General features: G+C 43.5%; 1 protein-coding gene across 2 annotated transcripts in view; it reads left to right on the forward strand.

Moving 5' to 3' along the window:
* Positions 1–25,147, forward strand: part of stxbp5l (syntaxin binding protein 5L) — a 679,153-nt gene that overhangs the window by 548,195 nt on the left and 105,811 nt on the right. For both annotated transcript variants that reach the window (XM_068039933.1, XM_068039934.1), the window contains one exon: positions 18,677–18,742. In XM_068039933.1, the coding sequence (XP_067896034.1) occupies positions 18,677–18,742 (66 nt within the window). The remainder of the gene's footprint in view (positions 1–18,676; positions 18,743–25,147) is intronic.

Genomic DNA, 25,147 nt, shown 5'->3' on the forward strand with positions numbered 1-25,147 from the left:
GCCACATCCCCTGGGAAGACATCACCCCACCCTCACTAAGCCCCCATCCCAATCCCAGGGTCTCCAGACATCTATGTACTGCGGGGCCTCTTGCAGTACCAGCAGTTGCCAGCACTCCCAATGGTGCTGTTGGCACTGCAGGGCTGTCAACCTTTCGATTGGCCAGCAGCTTTGGAGGCGGGAGCTTGTCCCTTAAAGGGATGGCATCTCTAGTGGCGGGCAGTCAATTGTCTGCCCACCATCAAATGGCTTCAGGGTTCTGATGGAGGGCCAATGTGTGGTCTCCACCCACCTTCCGGACTGCTGCCAGGACCCCCATTGCCAGAATAAAATGCAGTCCATAAACTCGTTTAGTATCTCCACAGATGCTGCCAGACTTGCTGAATATTTCCACCATTTTCTGTTTTTATTTCAGATATCCAGCATCCACAGTATTTTACTTTTGCTTTGAACGGACATAGTTTGTTACGCAATACGCCCGATCAAAGTTTTAAGCAAATTGATAAAACGTACTTCAGTAGCTATGATGAAAGATTTTACATTCATTCTCGGGAATATGCATTATCCTATTTCTAAAAGTAAATTCACGTTTACATACTGGGTACAGTATGTGCTTCAAGGGACCAATCCCATGTTTTGTAGGGGCCCCATTTGTTTCAGGTTTTTCCCATCCCTATCATGCACAGCACATCCTAAAATGAACTACGTTATATGGGCAAACTGTGCAGCCTGCAGTTGAAAGGAAATACTCCAGTTGAGAAAAAATGTCAGGAGTTTTTTTAATGCAATATCTGTCAAGCTTTGCAACACAGTTGAGCAGGAAGGGTCACTTCAAGTCAAAGAAATTCAGGTTATCATTCTCATTTTCACTAAACAAAATAATGGATATAGAAATCTGGTTCAGTTCTCTCAAAGCTCAACAAAGAATTTATCAATGGTCATTTATGATCCAAGTTTGTACAGGTTTGTGTATTTCATTGGCCTTTGGGGTCATGTATAACATTGTTAGGAATAAGGCCAAATAATATACCTAAGAGCTCCTTTAAAGATCATCGTTAATATTTGTTTTTCTTTTTTTAAATTACATCATTCCCTTCACTGTCCAATTTGAAAAGTTGCTGTTATAGCATTAAGTCTTAGCTACTGCGAAGGTATGTTTGACATTTGTTTCCCTCTAGTTATTTGCTTACATGTGTCTGTATGTTGGAATGATTGAGGTTCATGACGTTGAATCTTTTAATCCTTTAAATATGAATAATTAAGATACCAACACAGTCCTCTGCCATCTGCTAAAGACTATGCATTAAATTCATCTTGTATTTAATTTTATGCACCACTGCAATGCTGCATTTCCTTCTTCTCCCAATTATTGTGGATGGTATATTAAACGCAGTATAATTTTACAGAGGTTGTAAGATGGATATTTATTATTTTTATACAATACCAACATAGTTTAGTTACAAGGAAGTAGAAAATGATTTTTAAAGTAAATAAACTGTGAAGTTATCCCAAATATAGCATAACAACTGTTCTCACTTTCTTGAAGCTTTGTTGCAATCCTTGACAAAAAATGCTTCTCTTCCAACACATCCTCTATACATGAGTAATCAATTCAGAAAAGTCCAGCAAAAGTGTGTTGTTCTAATTCCCCAGATATTACTGACACACATATTTCCAAATGGATCATAGAATGGTAGGTTAGTTGGATATATAAAGGGGGGTGGAGTGGGGGGGGGGAGGGTGTTGCTCTAAGCATATTACACTCTGCTGCATTTAAAGCCAGTACTAAACTCTAAAAAAAGGAATTAACTTTTAATACTCAAAGGAACTGAAGGCAAAAGCCTCATCTCTAGCACATTTGATATTGTACCCCAATTATAGGAACATAGACTTGTAGGCCATTCATCCCCTCGAGCCTACTGAATTAAATCATGGCTGCTATGTACCTCCTCAATTCCATTAAATTGACTTAGCTACATCGATCTTGATACCCTTACCTGACAAAAATCTATCAATCTCAGTCTTGAAAGTTCCAATTGTTCTGGCACCCACAGCCGTTTGGGAGTGAGAATACCAGATTTCTACTACCCTTTGTGTGAAAAAGTGTTTCCTGATTTCCCTCATAAATGATCAAGCTCCAATTTTGACTATGTCCTCTCATTCTTGATTACCCCAACTGAGGAAATAGTTTCTATGTATCCTATTGAATCCTTTTAACATTTGTGCGAGGTATGACTCCAACCAGTAAAGAGTTTCCCCCCAATTCCCACTGACTTCAATTTTACTAGGGTTCCTTGATGGCATATTTGGTCAAATGGTGCCTTGACATCAAGGGCAGTCACTCTCACTTTACCTCTAGAGTTCAGCTCCTTTGTCCATGTTTGGACCGAGGCTATAATTTGGTTTAGAATCGAATGGTCCAGTCAAACCCAAACAGAGTATCTGTGGGCGGGTTATTGGTGAGAAAGTGCAAAGGAACATGAAAACATAAGAAATTGGAGCAGGGTAGACCACGTAGCCCCTTGAGCCTGCTCTGTCATTCAGTACAACCATGGCTGATCCTCTGCCTCAACTCCACATTTCCGCCCTTTCCCCATATCCTTTGATTTGCTGAGAGACGAAAATCTGTCCATCTCAGCCTTAAACATATTCAACGATGAAGCATCCACAACCCTCTGGGGTAGAAAATTCCAAAGATTCAAACCCCTTTGAGTGAAGAAATTTCTACTGATCTCAGTCCTAAATGATCGGCCGCTTATCCTGAGACTGTGGCCCCATATTCTAGATTCCCCATCAAGGGGAAACAAGCTCTGTGTCTACCCTGTCCAGCTCCTTCAGAATCTTGTATGTTTCAGTGAGAGCACCATCAACAACTTTCATTACTTTGCTGATGATAGAGAATAGGCTGATGATGCACTAATTGGCCAGATTGGATTTGACCTGCTTTTTGTGGACAGGACATACCTGGACAACTTTTCACTTTGTCAAATAGATGCCGGTGTTGTAGCTGTACTGGAACAGCTTAGCTAGAGGCACAGCTAGTTCTGGAGCACAGGTCTTCAGCATTACAGCCGTGATGTTGTCAGGGCCCATAGTCTTTGCTGTAACCGGTGTACTCAGCTGTTGCTTGATCTCACATGAAGTGAATCAAAATGGCTGAAGACTGGCATCTGTGATTGTGGGGGCTGAAATGGATCATCCACTTAGCACTTCTGGCTGAAGGTGGTTGAGAATGCTTGTCTTTTGCATTTAAGTGATGGACCTTGTCTTTGTGAGGATGGGGATGCTCATGGAGCCTCCTCCATGACAAGTGGCAGATGGAATTTAATACAAAGAAGTGTGAAGTGATGCATTTTGGCAGAAGGGATAGGGAGAGGCAATTTAGAGTTATGGCACAGTTATAGAGAGTGTGCAGGGACAGAGGGATGTGGGGGTTCATGTGCATAGTTCTTTGAAGGTGGCAGGACATATTGAGAGAGTAATTAGTAAAGCATATGGGGTCTTGAGCTTCATAATTAGAGGTATCGAGTACAACAGCAGGGAAGTTAGGCTGAACCATTATAAAGCTCTGGTTAGGCCACAACTAGAGTATTCTGTCCAGTTCTGGTCACCACGCTTTAGGAAGGATGTGTAGGTCCTGGAGAGGGTGCAGAGGAGATTTAGCAGAATGGTTCCAGGAATGAAGGATTTAAGTTACAAGGTTAGTTTGGAGAAGTTGGGGTTGTTTTCCTTGGAGCAAAGGAGATTGAGGGGGGATTTGATAGAGGTGTACAAAAATCACAGAATTGCGCAGAAGGAGGCCATTCAGTCCATCGTGTCTGCACCGGCTCTCCGAAAGAGCTATTCACTTCGTGCCATTCCCCTGTCTTCTCCTCGTAACCCTGCACATTCTTCCTTTTCATATAACAGTATAATTCCCTTTTGAATGCTTCAATTGAATCTGCCTCCACACTCTCTGGCAGCACGTTCTAAATCTTAACTACTTGCAGCGTGAAAAAGTTTTTCCTCATGTCGCTCTTGTTTCTCTTACCTATTGCTTTAAATCTGTGCCCTCTCACTCCCAATCCTTTCATGAGTGGGAACAGTTTCTCCCTATCTACTCTGTCCAGACCCCTCATGATTTTGAATACCACTATCAAATCACCTCTCAGCCTTCTCTTCTCCAAGGAAAACAGTCCTAACTTCTCCAATCTATCTTCATAAGTTAATTTCCTCATCCCTGGAACCATTCTTGTGACTCTTTTTTGTACTCTCTCAAATGCCCTCACATCTTACCTAAAGTGCGGTGACCAGAACTGGACGCAATACTCCAGCTGAGGCCGAACTAAAGTCTATTACAAGTTCAACATAACCTCCTTGCTCTGGTACTCTATGCCCCTCTTAATAAAGCCCAGGATACTGTATGTTTTATTAACCGTTCTCTCAACCTGTCCTGCCACCTTCAATGACTTATGCACATATACACCCAGGTCCCTCTGCTCCTGCACCCCCTTTAGAATTGTACCCTTTATTTTATATTGTCTCTGCATGTTCTTCCCACCAAAATACATCACTTCACATTTCTCTGCATTGAACTTCATCTGCCACCTATCCGCCCATTCCACCAACTTGTCTATGTCCTTTTACACTATCCTCCTCACAGTTCACAATGCTTCCAAGTTTCATATCATCCGCAAACTTTGAAATTGTGCCCTGTACACTAATGTCCAGGTCATTAATATATATCAGGAAAACCAAGGCTCCCAACACTGACCCCTGGGGAACTCCACTACAAACCTTCCTCCAGCCCACAAAACATCCATTAACCACTACTCTTTGTTTCCTGTCACTCAGCCAAATCCGTATCCATGTTGCTACTGCCCCTTTTATTCCATGAGCTATAACTTTGCTCACAAGTCTGTTGTGTGGTGCTGTATCAAATGCCTTTTAGAAGTTCATATAAACCACATCAACTGCATTGTCCTCATCAACCCTCTCTGTTACCTCTGCAGAAAATTCCAGCAAGTTAGTCAAACATGATTTTCCCTTAAGAAATCCATGCTGGCTTTCTTTGATAAACCCTTGTTTGTCCATGTGACTCTTAATTTTGCCCCGAATTATTTTTTCTAGACGTTTCCCCACCACCTAAGTTAAAGTGACTGACCTGTAGTTGCTGGGCTTATCAGTACATCCTTTGTTGAACAAGGGTGTAACATTTGCAATTCTCGAATCCTTTGGCACCACACCCGAGTCTAAGGAAGACTGAGAAATTATGGCCAGTGCCTTTGCGATTTCCACCCTCACTTCCCTCAGTATCCTTGGATGCATCTTATCTGGTCCTGGTGCTTTGTCCACTTAAAGTACAGACAACCTATCTAGTACATCCTCCTTATCAATTTTAAACCTTTCAAGTGTCTGAATTACCTCCTCTTTCACCATTGCCTGGGTTGCCTCTTCTTCCTTGGTAAAGACAGATGCAAAGTATCCATTTAATACCTTAGCTATGCCCTCTGCCTCCGTGCGTAAATTTCCTTTATGTTTCCTAATCGGCCCAACTCCTCCTTTTACCACCCCTTTACTATTTATATGTCTATCGAAAACTTTAGGATTTCCTTTCAGGTTAGCTGCCAGTCTCTTTTCATGCTCTCTATTTGCTTCGCTTATTTGTTTTTTCACTTCCCCTCTGGACCTTCTGTATCCAGCCTGGTTCTCAATAGTATTTTATACCTGGCATCTGTCATAAGCACACCTTTTCTTCTTTATCTTAATCTCTACCTCTTTTGTCATCCAGGGAGCTCTGGATTTGTTTAACTTAAATCCCCTTCGAGGGAACATACCTTGACTGTGCCCGAACTATCTCTTTGATTGTCCAACTACCATTTTTCCTGCCAACCTTTGACTCCAATTTTTTTGCCCCAACTCCGTTCTTACCCCATTGAAGTTGACTTTCCTCCAGTTAATTATTCTTACTCTAGATTGTTCTTTGTCCTTTTTCATAGTCAGCCTAAACCTTAAGATACAATAATCACTGTCCCCCAAATGATCTCCTACTGACACTTGATCCACATGGCCTACCTCATTCCCAAGAACCATGTCTAGCAGTACCTCCTTTCTTGTTGGACGAGAAACATATTCCTGTGGAAAAGTTTCCTGAATACACTCTAGGAACTCTTGATGTTCAATGCCCTTTACACTACTACTATCCCAGTCTATGATTGGATAATCAAAGTCCCCCATTATAACTAGCCTATAATTTTTGCACCTCTCTGTAATTTCCTTGCAAATTTGTTCCTCCACATCCTTCCCACTAGTTGGTGGCCTATAGACAACACCGAGCAATGTAACTGCGCCTTTTCTGTTCCTTAGCTTCATCCAAATTGATTCTGTTCTCAACACCTCTGTGACATCCATTTTCTCCAGCTAAAGCCTGGCTACCCGACTCGAACCCAACTACGTGTTTCGGATTCGGGTCGGTTTGGTCTATATTCCGAGTCCAGCATTCGGGCTTGGGTCGGGTCGGGTGGGACAGTGCTGCCTCCGGGAACTCACGGGATCAGGTTCACCCATGGTTCCCCACAACTCCATCTGCGAGAATAGCCTGCTGCCGGAACGGATGAATAGGATCACAAGTATTACCATTTGGACAAGGTAGAACACAATAACATGTTCAATATCATTAATTTTATTGCGATATTCGGCTCGGGTCGGGTCCGGCACGAAAAAAATTAAAGAACTCGGGCCCGGGTCGGGTTTGGGTTGGGCCTGGGTCGGGTTTCAATTTTATGCCTGAGCAGGCCTTTATCTCCAGCACTGCAATGCTCTCCTTAATACCGCCACCCCTCCTATTTTTTCCCTTTCCTATCTTTCCTGAACACCTTGTATCCAGGAATATTCAATACTTACTCTTGCCCTTCTTTGAGCCAGGTCTCTGTTATAGCCACAACATCATTTCCACATGTCAATCTTTGCCTGTAACTCACCAATCTTATTTACAACATTCTGTGAATTCACATACATGCACATTAACCCTGATTTATCATTTTCTCCCTTACTCTGACCCCACCTAATAACTTACAATTCTCTACTCTAGTGCTATCTATCTATCCAAATATTCTGTGCACCTTTGTATTCCTCTCTGATATTTTGTCCTGCCAAGTTAGTTTAAACCCTCCCCAACAGCACTAGCAATCAAATGCAACCCGTCCAGCCTGTACAGGTCCCACCTTCTCCAGACCTGGTCCCAGTGTCCCAGGAATCTAAAGCCCTCCCTCCTGCACCATCTTTCCAGCCATGCATTCATCTGCTCTATCCTCCTATTTCTATACTCACTCATACATGGTACTGGGAGTAATCCGGAGATTACTACTTTTGAGATCCTGCTTGCTAATTTCTTACCTAACACACTAAGCTCTTTCGGCAGGACCATATTCCTCTTCCTACCTATGTCATTGGTACCAATGTAGACCACGCCTGCTGGCTGTTCACCCTCCCCCCTCAGAGTGACATCCTTGACCCTGGCACCAAGGAGGCAACATACCATCCTAGATTCACATCTGCGGCCAGAGAAATACCTGTCTGTTCCCCTGACTATCGAGTCTCCTATCACTATTGTTCTTACAGTCTTCCTTGTTCCCCACTTTGCAGCTGAGCCACCCGTGGTGCCATGCACCCAGAGCTCAAGCTGCTGCAACTGACGACACTTCCTGCGCATATGGTTATCCAGGACCTGAGAATTGTCCTGGAGTTCCCACATAGCACAGGATGCGCACTCCACAGGATGGATCAGCCCTGCCATTCCTCTATCTATTAAATAATAAACCTTGGTACTACAAATAAACTTTGGCACAGTGGTGCAGTGGTTAGCACCGCAGCCTCACAGCTCCAGTGACTTGGGTTCAATTCTGGGTACTGCCTGTGTGGAGTTTGCAAGTTCTCCCTATGACCGTGTGGATTTTTGTCGGGTGCTCCAGTTTCCTCCCACAGCCAAAGACTTGCAGGTTGATAGGTAAATTGGCCATTATAAATTGCCCCTAGTATAGGTAGGTGGTAGGGGAAGGTGGGGATGTGATAGGAATATGGAATTAATGTAGGATTAGTATAAATGGGTGGTTGATGGTCAGCACAGACTTAGTGGGCTGAAGGGCCTGTTTCAGTGCTGTATCTCTAAATAAAAATAAATAATAAACCCTACTAATACTAATAACCCTACCAATATTAATAATAACCTTACTACTGCTAAAACTAACTTTACCAATACTAATCTACCTTACCACTATCAATATACCCTACCAATACTATAATGCTAACAATAGTAGTAATAATCTCACCAATAGTAATAAACCTTATTTAAAAATAAAAGATAAGACTCACCAGCTACCCACTTGTGATTAATACTTTTTTTAAACTCCCAGTTGTTTAGACTGAGTTCCTAAGCAGCAAATACTCACCAGCTCATCAACTCACCTGTGATGTCACGGTTTGATTTTTTTTTCCCTCTCTTTTTCAAACTCCGGTGTGTAGAGGTAGGTTCCTCATAGGTCCGCCGCCGTCGCCACTCCCTACTTTCTCCAGCTAAGTATATGACAGATTTAGAGAAGGTAGACAAAGTAAAGCTGTTCCCATTAGCTGCTAGTGCAAGGACTAGGGGACACACATTTAAGGTTTTAGGCAAAAGATGCAGTGGAGATGTGAAAAAGAAATTTTCTGTGCAGCAAGTGGTAATGACCTGGAACTCATTGCTTATGAGAGTGGTGGAAGTAGAGGTGATTAATGATTTCAAAAGGAAATTGGATGGGCACATGAGGAAGTAAATTTGCAGGGCTATGGGGATAGAGTGGGGGAATGGGACTGACTGAATCGCTCTACAGAAAGCTGGCATAAATGTGATGAGCCGAATGGCCTCCTTCTGTGCTGTAATGACTATAACTCCTCTTCTAGTGAGTTGTTTAATAGGTTGGTCACCTAACTTGATGGTAGGGTGAAGGATATGTCAGACCATGAGGTTACAGATTGTGGTGGAGTACAGTTCTGCTGCTGTTAATAGCACACAGCGCCACATGGATGCCCAGTTTTGAGTAGCTAAATCTGTTCTGAATCTATCTCATTTAGCATGGTGATAGTGCCACACAACTTCATGGAGAGTGTCCTCTGTGTAAAAGCAGGACGACTTCTCTACTGTGCAGTGGTTACTCTTACCAATAATGTCATGGATGGATGCATCTGTGCCAGTTAGTTTGGTGAGGACGAGGTCAAGAAGGTTTTTTTCTCACGTTCGTTCTCTCATCACCTGCTGCAAGTCCAGTCTGGCAGATATGTTCTTCAGGACCCGGCCTGTTCAGTCCGTTCTAGAGTTACTGAGACACTCCTCGTGATGAAAATTGAAGTCCCCTGCCCAGAATACATGCTGTGCCCTTGTTACCCTCAGTCCTTTTCCAAGTGGTGTTCAACATAGGGGGAGAATGGAGTCATCAGCTGTGGGAGGGTGGTCAGTGGTAATCAGCAGCAAGGTTTTTTTGCCCATGTTTGGCCTAATGCCATGGGACTTCATGGGATCCAGAGTCAATATTGAGAACTCCCAGGACCACTCCCTCCTAACTGTGCTGCCACTTCCACTGAGTCTATCCTGCCGGTGGGACAGGAGGGACAGGATATACCCAGAGATGGTGATGAAGGAGCTCGGGACGATGGCTGATAGTAAGTATGACTATGTCAGGCTGTTGCTTGATTAGTCTGTGGGCCAGCTCTTCCAATTTTGACACAAGTCCCCAGATGTTCGTGAGGGTTGACTGGGTTGGGTGTGCCTTTGTCGTGTCCGAATCCAATGCTTTTGTCAATGTCATGTGTCCATCCGCTTTTATTATTGTAATTTTTTGTAGTGGTTTAATACAACTGAGTGGCTTGAGGGTCCCATATATGCCAGACCAGGTAAGGACAGCAGCTTTCCTTCTGTAAAGGACATTAGTAAACCAGTTGGGTTTTTGTGACAACTGATAGCTTCATGGTCATCATTACTACTACGAGCTTTTTATTCCAGCTTTTAAACTGAATTCAAACTCACAAATCGCCATGGTGGGATTTGAACCCCCATCTCTGGATTATTAGTGCAGACCTCTGGATTACTAGTCCAGCCACATAACCACTGTGTGGCCATACTCACACTTTTGAGATACAGAAGCTTAAATTATCTCGGGAGTTTGAACATACTTTAGTTCTGTTTTTATAGTCCTTTCTTCTCCTCTCTATAATCTCTCACTTCTTCTTATACACAGACCTCTAACGCTTGGCACCCAGAAACTGGAGTGTGTATTCTGCCCTTGTAAAGATACCATCGGAGGGATTAATACTTACTGCAATCATTGTAATCTTGTTCTACAGAACCAAGCTCTATTTGAAATGACGGATTTTACCACACAGACTGATGGTTTACACATAAAAGCAACTAAAGTATTTACATAAATTAAACAGTTATAAAAGGTACATAAAATCAGCAAATACTCATGCTACTGCATATAAACATACAATAAACAGAGGGGCATTGTTTGTGTCAGATATACAAATCCATACACTAACTTTTGACTGCATCATGGAAACAAATTCCTTTGGTCTTCTGTTCAAAACACTGTTTGAACCTTAAATAAACAAGACAGTAAAAGGCATCGAGGGCTTTGCCACCATTCCAGGTATTATTTTCTTCTTTCCAGCAACACAATCCTTTCCTTCTTAGCAGAGTAGAATTCTGTTTGGTGCAATGTTTCTATAAAGGAGTAGCTGGCTCCTATTAGGACCCTTTCTGTGCTATTTTAACACAATCGTTATGTTGTTGCATTAACATGTTTAAAATGAGTGGGTCAAGAAATTGCAGAATGTTGTTGCCTGTGGTCTCATGTGTTTAACATTTTCGTACAAGACTAAATATAATTGTAATTTTGACTTGATCTTGTAACTCCCTTCACAGACCATGTTGGTGTGTCAGGTTATGTGTTAGGTAAGGAAAGAATCAGACACACAGGCCGGAATTTTACGTCAGGCCAGAAACCTGCCAACCAGCAGAAAAAGTCGGTGGCGAGCCAGCCTCCGCTGGGCCTAGAAGTCACACCATAATATTACGTGGCCCAGAGCCTTAATTGGCCTCAGGTGGGACTTCCAGCCCTCTGAGGCAGGAAGTCCCACCGATAAGAGCTGTCGGTCAATCAGCGGGCTGGCACCTCTTCTGTCTCAGCAGCACCATCGGGAGCAATGGCCACTGCTGGCACTGCACCCAGCCAGTACTGGCAACATGTACGAGGTACAGAATACAAGTAATTGTTTGGGGACTCGCTGGAGACAATCAGCTGGGCCACAGTGAGGCGGGTGGGGGTGGGTGGGGGGGGGGGGTTCACTCAAGGGGTTTAGGAGGGGACGTGCTCCAGTGGAGACGGCTTGTGCCGTGGGGAGGGGAGCCTCTTTTGGGGTCAGGGTGCCCAATCAGGAGGGGCCCCCACAGCCCACAAGGAGGCCGCCAGGTTTTACTGGGCGGCCTTCTGAGCTAATGAACTGCTACTGGTAATATTCCAGTGGTGGCAGGAGGAGGCTCTTAAGTGGCAATTAGTTGGCCACAGAGATCTTAATTGGCCTGGGTCAGGCAGGCCATTTGCCACCTTCCCCGCCACTGGTAAAATTGCAGCAGGGCTGGGAAGGCGACAGAAACGGCACCCCCAGACTCCCACTCAATTTTACTCCCCCCGCCCCCTGCCCCCCGCCCCCTGCCCCCCACCACCTCCCCACCGCCCCACACCCCCCCCCCCCTCCCACCCCCGTCACCTCCAGCCCACTCCTGCAGGGGTCATAAAATTCCAGCCACAGGGTCAAATAACCCGTTGGCACTCATTGTTTAAGCTTGCACTTTTTTTATTTTTCAAGAAGTGGGCATCACTGGCAACATCAGGATTTATTACCCTTCCCTAATTGCCCTGAGAAAGTGGTGGTCTTCTTAAACCATTGTCATGATTTGGTACTACTTAGTGAACATTGGAACAGGAGTTGGACATTTAGCCCCTCGGGTCTGTCTTACCATTCAGTGAATTCATGGCTGATTTGCGACTTAATTCCATATACCCAGCTTTTCCCCATATCCCTTAATACCTTTGGTTCCATTGGCTAACAAAAATCTATCAATCTCAGATCTAAAATTAACAATTGTATCAATTGATGTTTGCAGAACATCACCCTTTGTGTTTCCTAATTTCACTCCTGAAAGTTCTGGCTCTAATATTTTCACTATTCCCCCAGTCTTGGACTCCCCAACTAGTAAAAATAGTTTCTCCTTATCTACCTTATCTGTTCCCTTTGAAAACTTGATCAAATGACCCCTTAACCTTCAAAATTCCAGGGAATACAAGCTTAGTTTGTGTAATCTGTTATTGTAATTTAACCCCTGTGAGTCCAGGTATCATGCTGATAAATCCACGCTGCATTCCCTCTAAGGCCAATATATCCTTCTTAAGGTGTGGTGCCCCAAACTGCTGCCAATACTCCAGGATGGCCTGACCAGGACTTCATCCCTGAAAGTTGCTACCCAGGTTAATAGGGCTGTTAAGAAGGCATATGGTGTGTTAGCTTTTATTAGTAGGGGGATCGAGTTTCGGAGCCACGAGGTCATGCTGCAGCTGTACAAAACTCTGGTGAGACCGCACCTGGAGTATTGCGTGCAGTTCTGGTCACCGCATTATAGGAAGGATGTGGAAGCTTTGGAAAGGGTGCAGAGGAGATTTACTAGGATGTTGCCTGGTATGGAGGGAAGGTCTTACGAGGAAAGGCTGAGGGACTTGAGGTTGTTTTCGTTGGAGAGAAGGAGGAGGAGAGGTGACTTAATATAGACATATAAGATAATCAGAGGGTTAGATAGGGTGGATAGTGAGAGTCTTTTTCCTCGGATGGTGATGGCAAACACGAGGGGACATAGCTTTAAGTTGAGGGGTGATAGATATAGGACAGATGTTAGAGGTAGTTTCTTTACTCAGAGAGTAGTAGGGGTGTGGAACGCCCTGCCTGCAACAGTAGTAGACTCGCCAACTTTAAGGGCATTTAAGTGGTCATTGGATAGACATATGGATGAAAATGGAATAGTGTAGGTCAGATGGTTTCACAGGTCGGCGCAACATCGAGGGCCGAAGGGCCTGTACTGCGCTGTAATGTTCTAATGTTCTAATTCTAATTTATATAGGTGTAGCATAACTTCTATCCCCTTGTATTCTAGTCCTCTGGATATAAAGACCAGCCTTCCATTAGCCTTTTTGATTATTTTCTATATCTGTTCATGATATTTTAATGATCTATATACATGAGCCTCTAAGTCTCTTTGGATCTCCACTTTTTCTATCTTTTCATCATTTATAAAGTACTCTGATCAATCCTTGTTAGGTCCAACATGGATGATCTCGCATTTGCCTACACTGAAATCCATTTACCACAGTTTTGCCCATTCACTTAATTTATTCATATCATTTTGTAATTTTATGCTTCCATCTACTTTACTTACAATGCTGCCTATTGTCATCAGCAAACATGGATATATGGTTTTCCATACCATCACCTAAGTTGTTAATAATTATGGTGAATAGGTGAGGCCCCAACACAGATCCTTGCAGGACACCACTAGTCACAGCCTGACAATTAGTGTACCTGCCCATTCAGCCACTCAGCCAATTTCCTAACTAGGTCAATAATTTGCCTTCAGTTCGTGAGCTTCAACTTTAGCTAACTGTCTCTTATTAGGGACTTTATCAAAAGCCTTCTAGAAGTCCATATAAGTAACATTTATTGACATTCTCTGGTCCAATATTTTAGTCACCTCTTCAAAATATTCACTCGGGTTTGTCGGACATGACCTACATTTTACAAATCCACGCTGGGCCTCTCTGATCAGTTGAAAATTTTCAAGGTGTTCAGTCACTCTATCCTTAATTATAGGCTGTAGTAATTTCCTGACAAAAGATGTTAAGCTAAATGGTCCATAATTCCCTGGTTTCTCTCTGTCACCTTTCTTAAATAGCAGGCTGACATGCGCAGTTTTCCAATCTAAAGGAACGGTTTCCAAATCAAGAGAACTTTGGAAAATTATATTTAGTGGCTTGCTAGGCCCCTTCAGGAAAAAGTTGAGAATCAACAATCAGGCGCCTTATTATTTCCGGTTTTTTTAAAAACTAAATTCAAATTCTCAAACTGCCATGTTAAAATTTGAACTCATTTTTATAGCTCATAGGAATGAGGAAAAAGGGGGATAAAAATTTAAAACAGCATTACACCTTCCAAATACATGTGGAAGCAAATCACATTTTTTGGGTGCGTTACTTAAATATAACAACAGCATCTGGCTCTCACCAATTCTCCAGCTAATGGAGCATTCATCTCTGAACTTAGGAATCCCATACTGTAGTTTTGGATAACCTATACAACCCTGGCCACAGTGCCTATAAGATAGTCCCACCTTACCGTTACAACAGCCAGCAGTATCTCCACAGATTCATTTGAAAACTTTTTGCTGCAACATGTGAGACTACTGTTCCTTCAGTGTCTGGAGCTGTAATAATGCAGAACTTGATTCCCTTCATTGCAGAGGCAACATGTCAGTAAAGGGCAGTTTTCTGACTTCCAAATTGCCACGCATAGCAAATGAGGGTTCAGGAAGGAGATAACAGCAGATTAATAAAAGTTTCACATTGTCAGACATTAGGATTACCCCACTACAAACCCACCAATGGGTGGAGAATCCAAGTCCATGATCCTTTTGATGTGATTTTTCATTAAGTCTCTTTTTTTTACCAATAACTAGATAGTTTAAAACTTTTCAGGAAGAAAGTGACCTTTAAGCAACTAACTTATATTCAGCATTGTTTTTTGGATGTTTGGCTCACTGGTTCTTCCAGTTCAGAAGCCCATAGAAAGTCTGTGGGCAAGTGCAGGTGCAACGAATGGTGCAGTTACCCTTGCCTTTCCCCAATTAATTTCCATGGGCTTTTGCACAGCATGTAACTGTAAGTAGGAGATCGAAAGGTTGCAGCCCTCTCTACAAGGTCTCTAGGATCTGTGTGAGCAGGGCAAGGAATTGTGAATCTCCTTTACCAATCAAATTGAACAATGATGCAGACTCAACCAGGAAGTGTCAGTTAGAATAGTGAATGCAGTGTCAAACCAGGCGCAGAAAGTGAAATAGAGCGAAAGAAAGATTGGATTAAGAGGAAGAAAAGAGATAGAAAGAGAAAGTGAAAAGGAAATGAAATTTTTTAAAACAAAAATCTCCAGCAACAATTAAAAGCTGAAGAAATGAGACCTCCACCTTTGTAAAAGTTAATTTTCAGTGTCAGAGCAGTTGTTTGGCAGTAAATAAAATTTATCACACTGTTAAAAAGGGTACTTAGACTGAAAGGGACAAGCCTTAACTTTCTGTGACAAGTTTAGTTCATATCTACCAGGCAGGTGTAGGACCTTTACACTGCTCAATGTATATAAATGGTGAGCCAGACAACGAGATGCCTATTCCAGGAACTAAAGGTGTAGCGGCACTAGATAGACCGCAACTTCCAGATTTTCACATTTAACTATACATCTGCCCTTGCTTGAAGTTGCTGTGTGATTTGCACATAAATAATGGTGAGGAGTACTGTTAGCCTCACTGTTAGTTTGACAGTAAATTCTGGTCCATTTACTTATTTAAAAATAAGTACAAAAATAGTATTTTCTGTATACTTTTCTAGTAGCGCTTTTAACAGTTATTGAAAATATGCAACAGAAGAACTAGTTTTGCTATTTTCTGTAATATTTTAAGTGTAAGTACTTATTTTTAGACAAAATTAGACAAAAACTGGAGCCTGCTGATGGCCTGTTCAGGTCAGGGGAAAAAAACCCGACCTGAACCCGACAGAACCACATCAGACCCAAGCCCGACCCGGAATGTTCCCTTTTCCTACTTTGCGACTCTGAATCTGCAGGAAGCTACAGAATGAGCATGATGATGTCATAGAGATGCTCACTCGCTCACTGCGCAGACTCAGAGTTTCCCTCCTTGACATCCCGGACTCCCAGCTCAGGTAGGTCTTTTACTTTTAACACTTACCAGCAGAGCAAAATGCAATTCTTACTTTGTGTGTCTGACCCGGAACCGGCCCAACTCGACCCGAGCCCGAAAGCCAGGCTCGGAAGAGCGACCCAACCCGAACCCAGCACATGTCGTCAGGTCCCGTCTGGTTCGGGTCGGGTAGCAGGCCTTTAGAGCATGCACCAAATATGCTCCATTCAGTTTTATGGGTATACAGCAGTCAAACCAATGTCCTTAAAGAGGCTGCTGCTCGCCTCCCTCCTGTTCACCTCCTCCACCTCTAAGGACTTACCCATGTGCCAAATCAACATTTGAGCTTGCCAGTTTTTAGAAATGCTTGACCAGCAAGCTGGATCAGCACACCCAATTGACATTCACAGTTCACTGGTTACAGAGATGTGGCTCAAGGCTTGAGTCTTGGGCCTTCATCTGTGGGCATGTGTTTCACCGATTTTGTGCCACTTCCCTGCTGGAACCCAATTTCTCTCTGGTGTTTCATATTGATGTTTAACAGATGTGCATTAAGTGTTATTGGAAGACAGTATGTAGTTGAATTACATTAAACGAGGTGAAACAGGTTGCTGGTTGTGATGTTGCAGGCTGGCAATTGGACTTTACACTGCCAATAATAAGAACTGTATAGTCTGCACAGTAAACTATTGTATTTTTCTTTTTTAAAAGAAAGCAAATCAAAAGCTCCATTTGGAAAAACAGATATTTAATTCTGTTAAATTAATCTAAATAGAAGGCAATCTCTTAATGTTTATAATTATCTCAATCCCATAATAGGATTGTTTGACAAACAATGATAATTTACGAGGCCAGGGATCAGCAACCTGCAGTTCTGGAGCTGCATGAGGCTCCCTGTGGTCTAATGTATGGCTCCTGAGCACAAAACTCCTACTATTTGCAGTAGGATCTGTAATAATTTTATTCTTTTTTGCTAATAATCGTCAGAAATGGTGGGTGCGGCGGTGGGGGCAGGATGCGCAGGGTAGAGTCCCTGCACCTGAATGTTCGTCCTCTGGTCTTGGTCCTTGGGCCTTGTTTCATTGAAGGTGTGCAGAATTGCCAGCAAAGCCTAAGTGAAGATCAGTAAATGGGGAAGTGTGGGCAATAAGGTTGGGAAGGATGGCCGATTGCGCCTGGAAGAATGGACAGTCCAGCTGGAAAGGGTGGGGAATTGGGTAGGGAGGTAGCTAGAATATTCTTGGTATTGTTAAACTAATACGGAGTACTTAATGAGTCTGCAGAGATACATAAAACAGGAGCTTTATTGGTATACATCTAACTGCTCTGGCTTACATCTTCCCTGAGGCTATACGAGAGACCAAATATACACAATATATAATTAGTTTATTAAGCAATTAGAATTAACCCATTAACAACCCAATATCCAATATAACACATTATACTACTGGGTTCAGTTCTGAGTACTGCCTGTGCGGAGTTTGCAAGTTCTCTCTGTGAGCACGTGGGTTTCCGTCGGGTGCTCCGGTTTCCTCCCACAGCGAAAGACTTGCAGGTTGATAGGTAAATTGGCCATGGTAAATTGCCCTTAGTGTAGGTAGATGGTAGAAGAATTGAGGGAAGGTGGGGATGTGGTAGGGAATATGGGATTAATGTAGGATTAGTATAAATGGGTGCTTGTTGGTCAGCACAGACTCGGTGGGCCGAAGGGCCTGTTTCAGTGCTGTATCTCTCTTTGACTCTTTGACTACAGTAGCAAGTGGTGGGAGGTGGTGTGGATATTCTTTTAATGTGGGGTTAGGAGAAACACTCTTACTCCTGCTCGCTTCACATTCATATTTTAAAATCTTACCTGTTATTTGTAGAGTAATATGGGGTTCCTTTTGGACTGAATGCTAGGCTGCATATATGCCTGATTTTCCTAAATCCAGATGGTCCTTGCTTAGGTCAAAGTAATCTTGTAGTGGGGGCCTCAAAGAGCCATGAGGCTTACCTGGGCCTCTTTTGGAGCTGATTGGAACTGGTCACCAGTGACACAAACACCAGTTAAAATCATGTAGTATCCAGTTTCATTAAGACATCAGCAGCATGGAAGTAGAAATGATTTCAAGCCTATTCTTTCCAAAGACAGTGTGCAATCTTCTCTATTGTAGACTCTATCCAGTCCATTTAATCTCCTGAGCAAAAGTCCTGAAATGTTTCTCTAGTAGCCTCTCATCCAAATATGTTGTTGCTGAAGTACAAAACTTGGTGTTGCCTTTTTATTATGTCTATGACCATTCCAGTTCTTGTAGCTGGAAATCAGCCAAAAAAAAATCAACTTGCCTATAGTTGCAGAGGAATCAAAAGTATTAAATTTCCATTTATCTAACCTATTCTGGAGACAGACAATTTGGAAAAATCATTTGTTTCTTGTCAAAATTAAAGTGAAAAGGTAACATGAACAAAGTTTTGAAATCTCTGGCTCAGATCATCAAATCTTGGCTTATTTATATCTAATATTTATAACAATGCACAACCTTATCAATAATACCTTATTCTGTTGGAATTATTTTTTCAGAATCATCCAATCATTTATCACTATTGGCAATGGGATTAAAATCCTTTTCTTTAATCATATTCAGTAGCGTGATAATTATTTATTTCTGTTTCCAGGTTTGACTGAACTTATAGATAGCCCTGTATCACTGGAGATTGAACGCTGCAAATCACCCACCTCAGGTAAAGGTAATTGATTTCTGTGCATCGTTACTAGTAGTTGTCTGTGGCCCAGCATTGTTGTTTCATTACATCTGTGCAAGATATTGTGTATTCTACAAATCACCCATATCTCTAGCGCTAGCTCAGAGTTATTTCAAATAGATTGAAATTTGATGGCTTAGAAGCACAGACCATAGCTGGCTCTCTGCTCAACCAGAAGAGAATGGATTCACATGCTGAAACCCATTTTCCATTGGTATGAATCAGTTATTGACCAGAGACATCTTCACACTGTCTCCTGAACCTGTTGTAAGTTCTATTTCTACAAACTGATCTCAAAGCAGTCACAGTAGACTGGTTCCTACAGAAAATAAAAATGAGAAAAAAACAAGAATTTTAAGGTAAATTAATGCAAATTGAATAAAATGTAAATAAATTACATTCTCAATGCAGTTTCAAATTGCTAGCTTATAAAAGAAAGTATTACATGCCTTTCAATGATTACTTCCTGTGGAGGCTGCATTATAATGGAAGAATGCAGTAATATTTCAATAACAAATACTCCTTGAAATTTGCACAAAGTCTGCTGCTAGTAAAGCCATACACCCCACAGAATTAACTTTATCTGTGTGTTAGAATCCAACTTCAGTGCAGTACACGACAGGCATCTGTGAATCAGTTATCTGTTATAAACTGTTCCATAATGGAAAGAAAATTATGCAGGGTGCATAACAAGAAGCTTCCAATGTGCCAGCTCAGCCTTCAGCCAACTGAGGAATAGAGTATTTGAGGATCAGGATCTCAAACCTGAGATTAAGATCATGATTTACCAGGCAGAAGTGATCCCCGTGCTTCTATATGCTTCGGAGATTTGGACAACCTACAGCAGGCACCTCAAAGCACTGGAGAAGTACCACCAGAGGTGCCGCCGCAAGATCCTCCAAATTCAGTGGCAAGAAACGTGGTCCAAGAGCAGTGTCATCTCCCAAGCAACCTGCCCAGCATCGGGGCATTAATCACCCAAAACCAGCTTCGCTAGGCGGCACATGTCATTTGCCTGCCTGATACCAGACACCCAAAGCAGCTGTTCTACTCAGAACTTGGCCATGGCTGGAGCTCCCAGGAGGACAGTGGAAACACTCTAGAGATGTCTTCAAAGCATTCCTGAAGAGATCAAACATCCCCATCAACTAGTGGAAATCCCCAGCTCGTGACCGCCCTAGATGGAGAAAGTTCATTCAGGAAGGCATCATACACCTCGAGGAAATTGGTTGGGAACATGCAGAAGCGAAGTTGAGGCATCGGAGGGAGCGCACAAACCTTCAAACTACTCATCTAGCTGACTCTTCAAGCACCACCTGCCTCTTATGTGGCAGAGTCTGTAGATCATGCATTGGACTTACCAGCCATCTCAGAACTCATCGAACTGGAGTAGAAGCAAGTCATCCCCGATCCTGAGGGACTGCCTAAGAAAAGGTTCTGCTACTGCCCTGTTGCGTCCCACTGAAACCCATACATGCCTATTTCTGTCGGGACCAAACTGTGGCTACAAGGCCAAATTGGATAAGTTAAAATGCACAAGTTCCTAGTGCAGGAGAGTGTGAAAGTCCCAATCAAATTTACATCACAAACAGATAACTTGTTTTGATTGAATTAGGTAGCTGTCAGGTTACTGAGCAGGATGGTTAAATTCACATTTAGATCCCAGAACTCAACTGCATGCTGCCAGTCAGCTGCCTGCCCAAAACAGATGAAAAGTGACAGCTGGCTGGTGGGCAGGAGCAAAATCTCAGGTTGTAGGAGGCTGGTAATCAGCATCAAAGAAATGGTCACTAGCAACAAGGCAAGTCATGATGAAGAATTTTGATAAGGTGTCGCTGTAAGGAAGGGAAAGCCCAAGGCAAGTAAGGCCCAATAGGCAAGTAAAAAAACTTACCCTGTTTGTGCTGATCTCATCCTGGTGCCTCTTCCTGTTGCCTTCTCCTAATTGGGATGCCAAAACATTATCTTTTTTTTTAGAGATACAGCACTGAAACAGGCCCTTCGGCCCACCGAGTCTGTGCCGACCATCAACCACCCATTTATACTAATCCTACACTAATTCCATATTCCTACCACATCCCCACCTGTCCCTATATTTCCCTACCACCTACCTATACTAGGGGCAATTTATAATGGCCAATTTACCTTTCAACCTGCAAGTCTTTGGCATGTGGGAGGAAACCGGAGCACCCGGAGGAAACCCACGCAGACACAGGGAGAACTTGCAAACTCCACACAGGCAGTACCCAGAATTGAACCCGGGTCGCTGGAGCTGTGAGGCTGCGGTGCTAACCACTGCGCCACCCTAACAACTGAAACAGGCCCTTCGGCCCACTGCGTCTGTGCCGACCATCAACCACCCATTTATACTAATCCTACATTAATCCCATATTCCTACCACATCCCCTCAATTTCCCTACCACCTACCTATACTAGGGGCAATTTACCTATCAACCTGCAAGTCTTTGGCTGTGGGAGGAAACCGGAGCACCCGGCGAAAACTCACGCAGTCACAGGGAGAACTTGTAAACTCCGCACCGGCAGTACCCAGAATTGAACCCAGGTCGCTGGAGCTGTGAGGCTGCGGTGCTAACCACTGCGCCACTGTGCTGCAGTTGGCACGATAATGTCATAGGACGTTGATCTACATATTTAAAGAAAGACCCCACTGGCTTAAGCCGAATCTAATTGCTACTTGTTAAGAAGAGCAGATCAGACTAGAAGACAGCAGGATCAGTGTGGGAGATCAGTGGGTAAATCACCAGACCACCTTTAACTGCCTGCCCACCTGCCAGATTTCCACCAGATGGGTATGCTTAAAGTCGCCCCAGATATATTTCTTGCTAGTTTGCAGTTCTTATGAAGTGTTACCATTGCTGAAGTGCTACTGGGCACTTTACCAAGAGTTGAAAGGTAGTTGTTATTGCTCTTCAGTACCTACTGCTGTTTTCAGTGCTTTGTGAAGAACCCTACAGGAATGATGTCCAAACTTTTTTCTTGATGGTTTACATAGTTCTTTATAAGAGCCCTGTATGCCACATATAAACAATTACTGTACAATATTGCTCAGTTTATGTTGGAAACTCAGGCTCACACTTTTTTTCTATTGAAGATTATTGTGACCTATCCCTTGATGTTAGACAAGTAGTTTGGCAGCACAGAGGTGGTTGTGGATTCGAGATGACTGATGGAAAGGTAGATCTGGGTGTTACAAGTATACATATGTAAGCAAGTTAATGTCAACAAAGGGCAACATGTAGATGAGGAAGAGAAGTGGACCAAGGATATATGCTTGGGAGACTTCAAAGTGACTGTGCAGGGTGGGAAAAGTAACTATTGATAGAAGTTCTCTGAATACGATCAGACTGGTAGTAGTAGAACCATATAAGGCCAATGAATCAGGGTGACACAACAGAGGAGAAGCAATGGAGAAAGGTGGTGTGGTCAACTGTGTCAAATACTATTGAGAGGGAAAAGGATAACACCAGTCAGTCACACAGAGTTATAGATTATGTTAACTAGGAACAGAAAACACTTAATGTTAAACAAATTAAAATTAATCAAATCTTCTTTAAAACACAATGGGGGAGAAAGTGGCTAGCACCCGAAAATGGGCCTGGGGATCGCAGTGTGCAATTAACCAGCACCAGTTCATTGTGCTGCAGGCAGCACGGCAAATTCCTGCTGCCTGCTGCTTTACATGATTGTCGCAGGCAGCCGGCTCTCCCCATGCTGTTCAGTGGCTGCTTGCATCAGCAGTGGGCCCCATATCGCAGGTGGCTAGCACTACTTAAAGGCAACCTACACCACTTAAAGGGGACGTGCATTGTGACTCCAAGAAATAGTGGGAGTCATTGAAAACTGAATCCATGTTGTGATAAAAACAAAATACTGCGGATGCTGGAAATCGGAAATAAAGACAAGAAATGCTGGAACCACTCAGCAGGTCTGGCAGCATCTGTGGAAAGAGAAGCAGAGTTATCGTTTCGGGTCAGTTCCGATGAAGGGTCACTGACCCGAAACGTTAACTCTGCTTCTCTTTCCACAGATGCTGCCAGACCTGCTCCATGTTGTGATAGTTTGAGCAATAGCTAAACACGCGAGAGCATGCACCAAAGTTTTCAGACACTATACTGGAGGCATGATGGAGGGAGTGAAAAGGACAGATGTCTTGTATCTGCAGGACAGATGCTTGGGAAGGAATGGGAACATGTAGTGGCAGAGGTCAATGCCAGCAATGTTATTCTGAGAACATGGATGCAATGCAGGAAGAAGTTGAACAATCTCACACGAGTTGTAAAGGTGAGTGAGCTATTCTTCAAATATCAAGTGCCAACTGTGTCACTAGCCTCATCCACTACTCAATTCACTGAACCACCAACACCTACCTACCAACAATCTCTACCAATCAGTACTCAACCATAAAATTCATATGCTTTACCTCACCCTCACTCACATAACACTGCTGTAAGCCTTGCACTCACAATTCACGGCTTGCATACACTGGCAGCCATTCAACCAGGACCGCCACATCACCCAAAGATATTACAGGATACTCAATGACATGCCTCCCTCTTTCTTGCAGGAGAAGGTGGCGCAAAACAGCAGACAGCAGTAACGATCTGGAGGAGGACAAACACACCTGCATGTTTTAACCACCATGGAGGAGACAGTGCTGGTTATCATGGGGAGGGGCATTACTGAGGCTGTGGTGACTGATAGGGCTGAAGCAATTGATGATGAGGGTATCTGAATACCTAATCTTCCTTTTCTGGCCACACTTCTCCCACGATCTTCTGATTTAGAAGCATGCATGGTGTAAACATGCACTTCTTACTTTCTCCTCTTTTCCCTCATCATAACCCAACCCTTGTCCCTTTTTCATTTCAGATACTCCCAGCCTTCCCAGTCAGTGGAGGAAGAAGATGATGAAAATAGAGACGACATCTCTCGATCTTACAGTTGCAGCCACCAGCTCAGATACTGACACTGCATGTATTTTAGAGGCTAGGATAGAGGAGGGGTCTGCATGTAGTGAGACAATGGGCACAGGAGCCAGGGCAGAGAGAATGGGTAGCACAGGTGCCATGTAGCTGGAGGGCAAGGTCACACACTAGTTCTGCAAAGGATGCAGGTGAGGACTTCGATGGACCAGGCTACAGAAGAAGACTGATGGGTGTAATAACTAAATGCTTGGTCTACTGGAAAGCCTGTGAAAGGCTGCTCTCACTGTCAAGGAGCATGGAGGAGTCCAGCACCAACTTGACACAGGGATTTGCACAGACCTCAGAGCCCATCCTTTCCAACATGGAGTGAATGGTCACCTCCATCAGCACACCTGTGGAACTCACCATGATACAGCATCTGATGACCTATGTCACAGCTTCCTTTGCTACACAAACAGCTTCCATCAAAAGTCTGGGTACAGAGTGGAAGCTTATGCTGCTGCCTTGGAAGCTCAGACTGTTGCCATCATGGCTCTGGATATCACTGTTGAAAGGGCTTCCAGAGTGTCACAGCAGTCCATCAATCTGTTCTCCAGCAAATCAGTAGGATTGCTGAGATGCCACTCTGGGAGAGTGGTAGTGGCTCCATGGAACACAAACTTCCTTTCCTCTCTGAGGATGACAGCATTCATGCTCCCACTCCTGCCACTCTACCAGTGCCACTGCTGTTGCCTGTCAGTCAGCCAGCCCAGACTGCTGCGGTCCAGGCCCAGATGGTGCAGTCTGAAGCTGGATCTTCTAGACCCAGATCTGCTCATGACCATCTATAGGCTCGTCAGTTGGAGGTCAGCAGCCTTCCAACACTCACGCTGCAGCCACTGGGGAAGGACTTTGTGGGAGCACTCGGAGAGGCAAAGACGCTCAGAAGACAGGCACTATGTGAATGCACAAAGGCGATTAGTTTATTTTTGTATGTGTTATGTCATGATTGAATTTGTAAATTTGGATTGCAATGAACATTTACTAGTAGTTTTTATATTGTGTTGTTAAATAGAGGATGATGTGATGGTCAGCGTTGGAGGAAAAATAACAAGTGTAGGACTGCTGGTGAATGGGGAGGTGTGATTGAAGTTATTGCTATCACTCATTAATTATCTCATCATGTCGAGCCCAGGCATATAAGGGCTGTCTACATTGTAGCTACCCTTCCACTTCGTCCACTTTCTGTTGCGCGTCTGTCTCTACCTCCTCTTCTTTGTGCTCCTGCCCATCAGCTTCATTCCTGATAAGTGGCTGTTCCCTCATAAAAGCCAGGTTGTGCAGCATGCAACATACTACCACAAATTTTGATACCCATTGAGTTAAGTACTGCAGGACTCCACCAGAGCAGTCCATACAGCAGAAGCATTGCTTGAGGATGCAGATGGTGTGCTCTATA

Source organism: Heterodontus francisci, chromosome 10 (genome assembly GCF_036365525.1).
Source record: "Heterodontus francisci isolate sHetFra1 chromosome 10, sHetFra1.hap1, whole genome shotgun sequence".
Lineage (NCBI taxonomy): Eukaryota > Metazoa > Chordata > Chondrichthyes > Heterodontiformes > Heterodontidae > Heterodontus > Heterodontus francisci.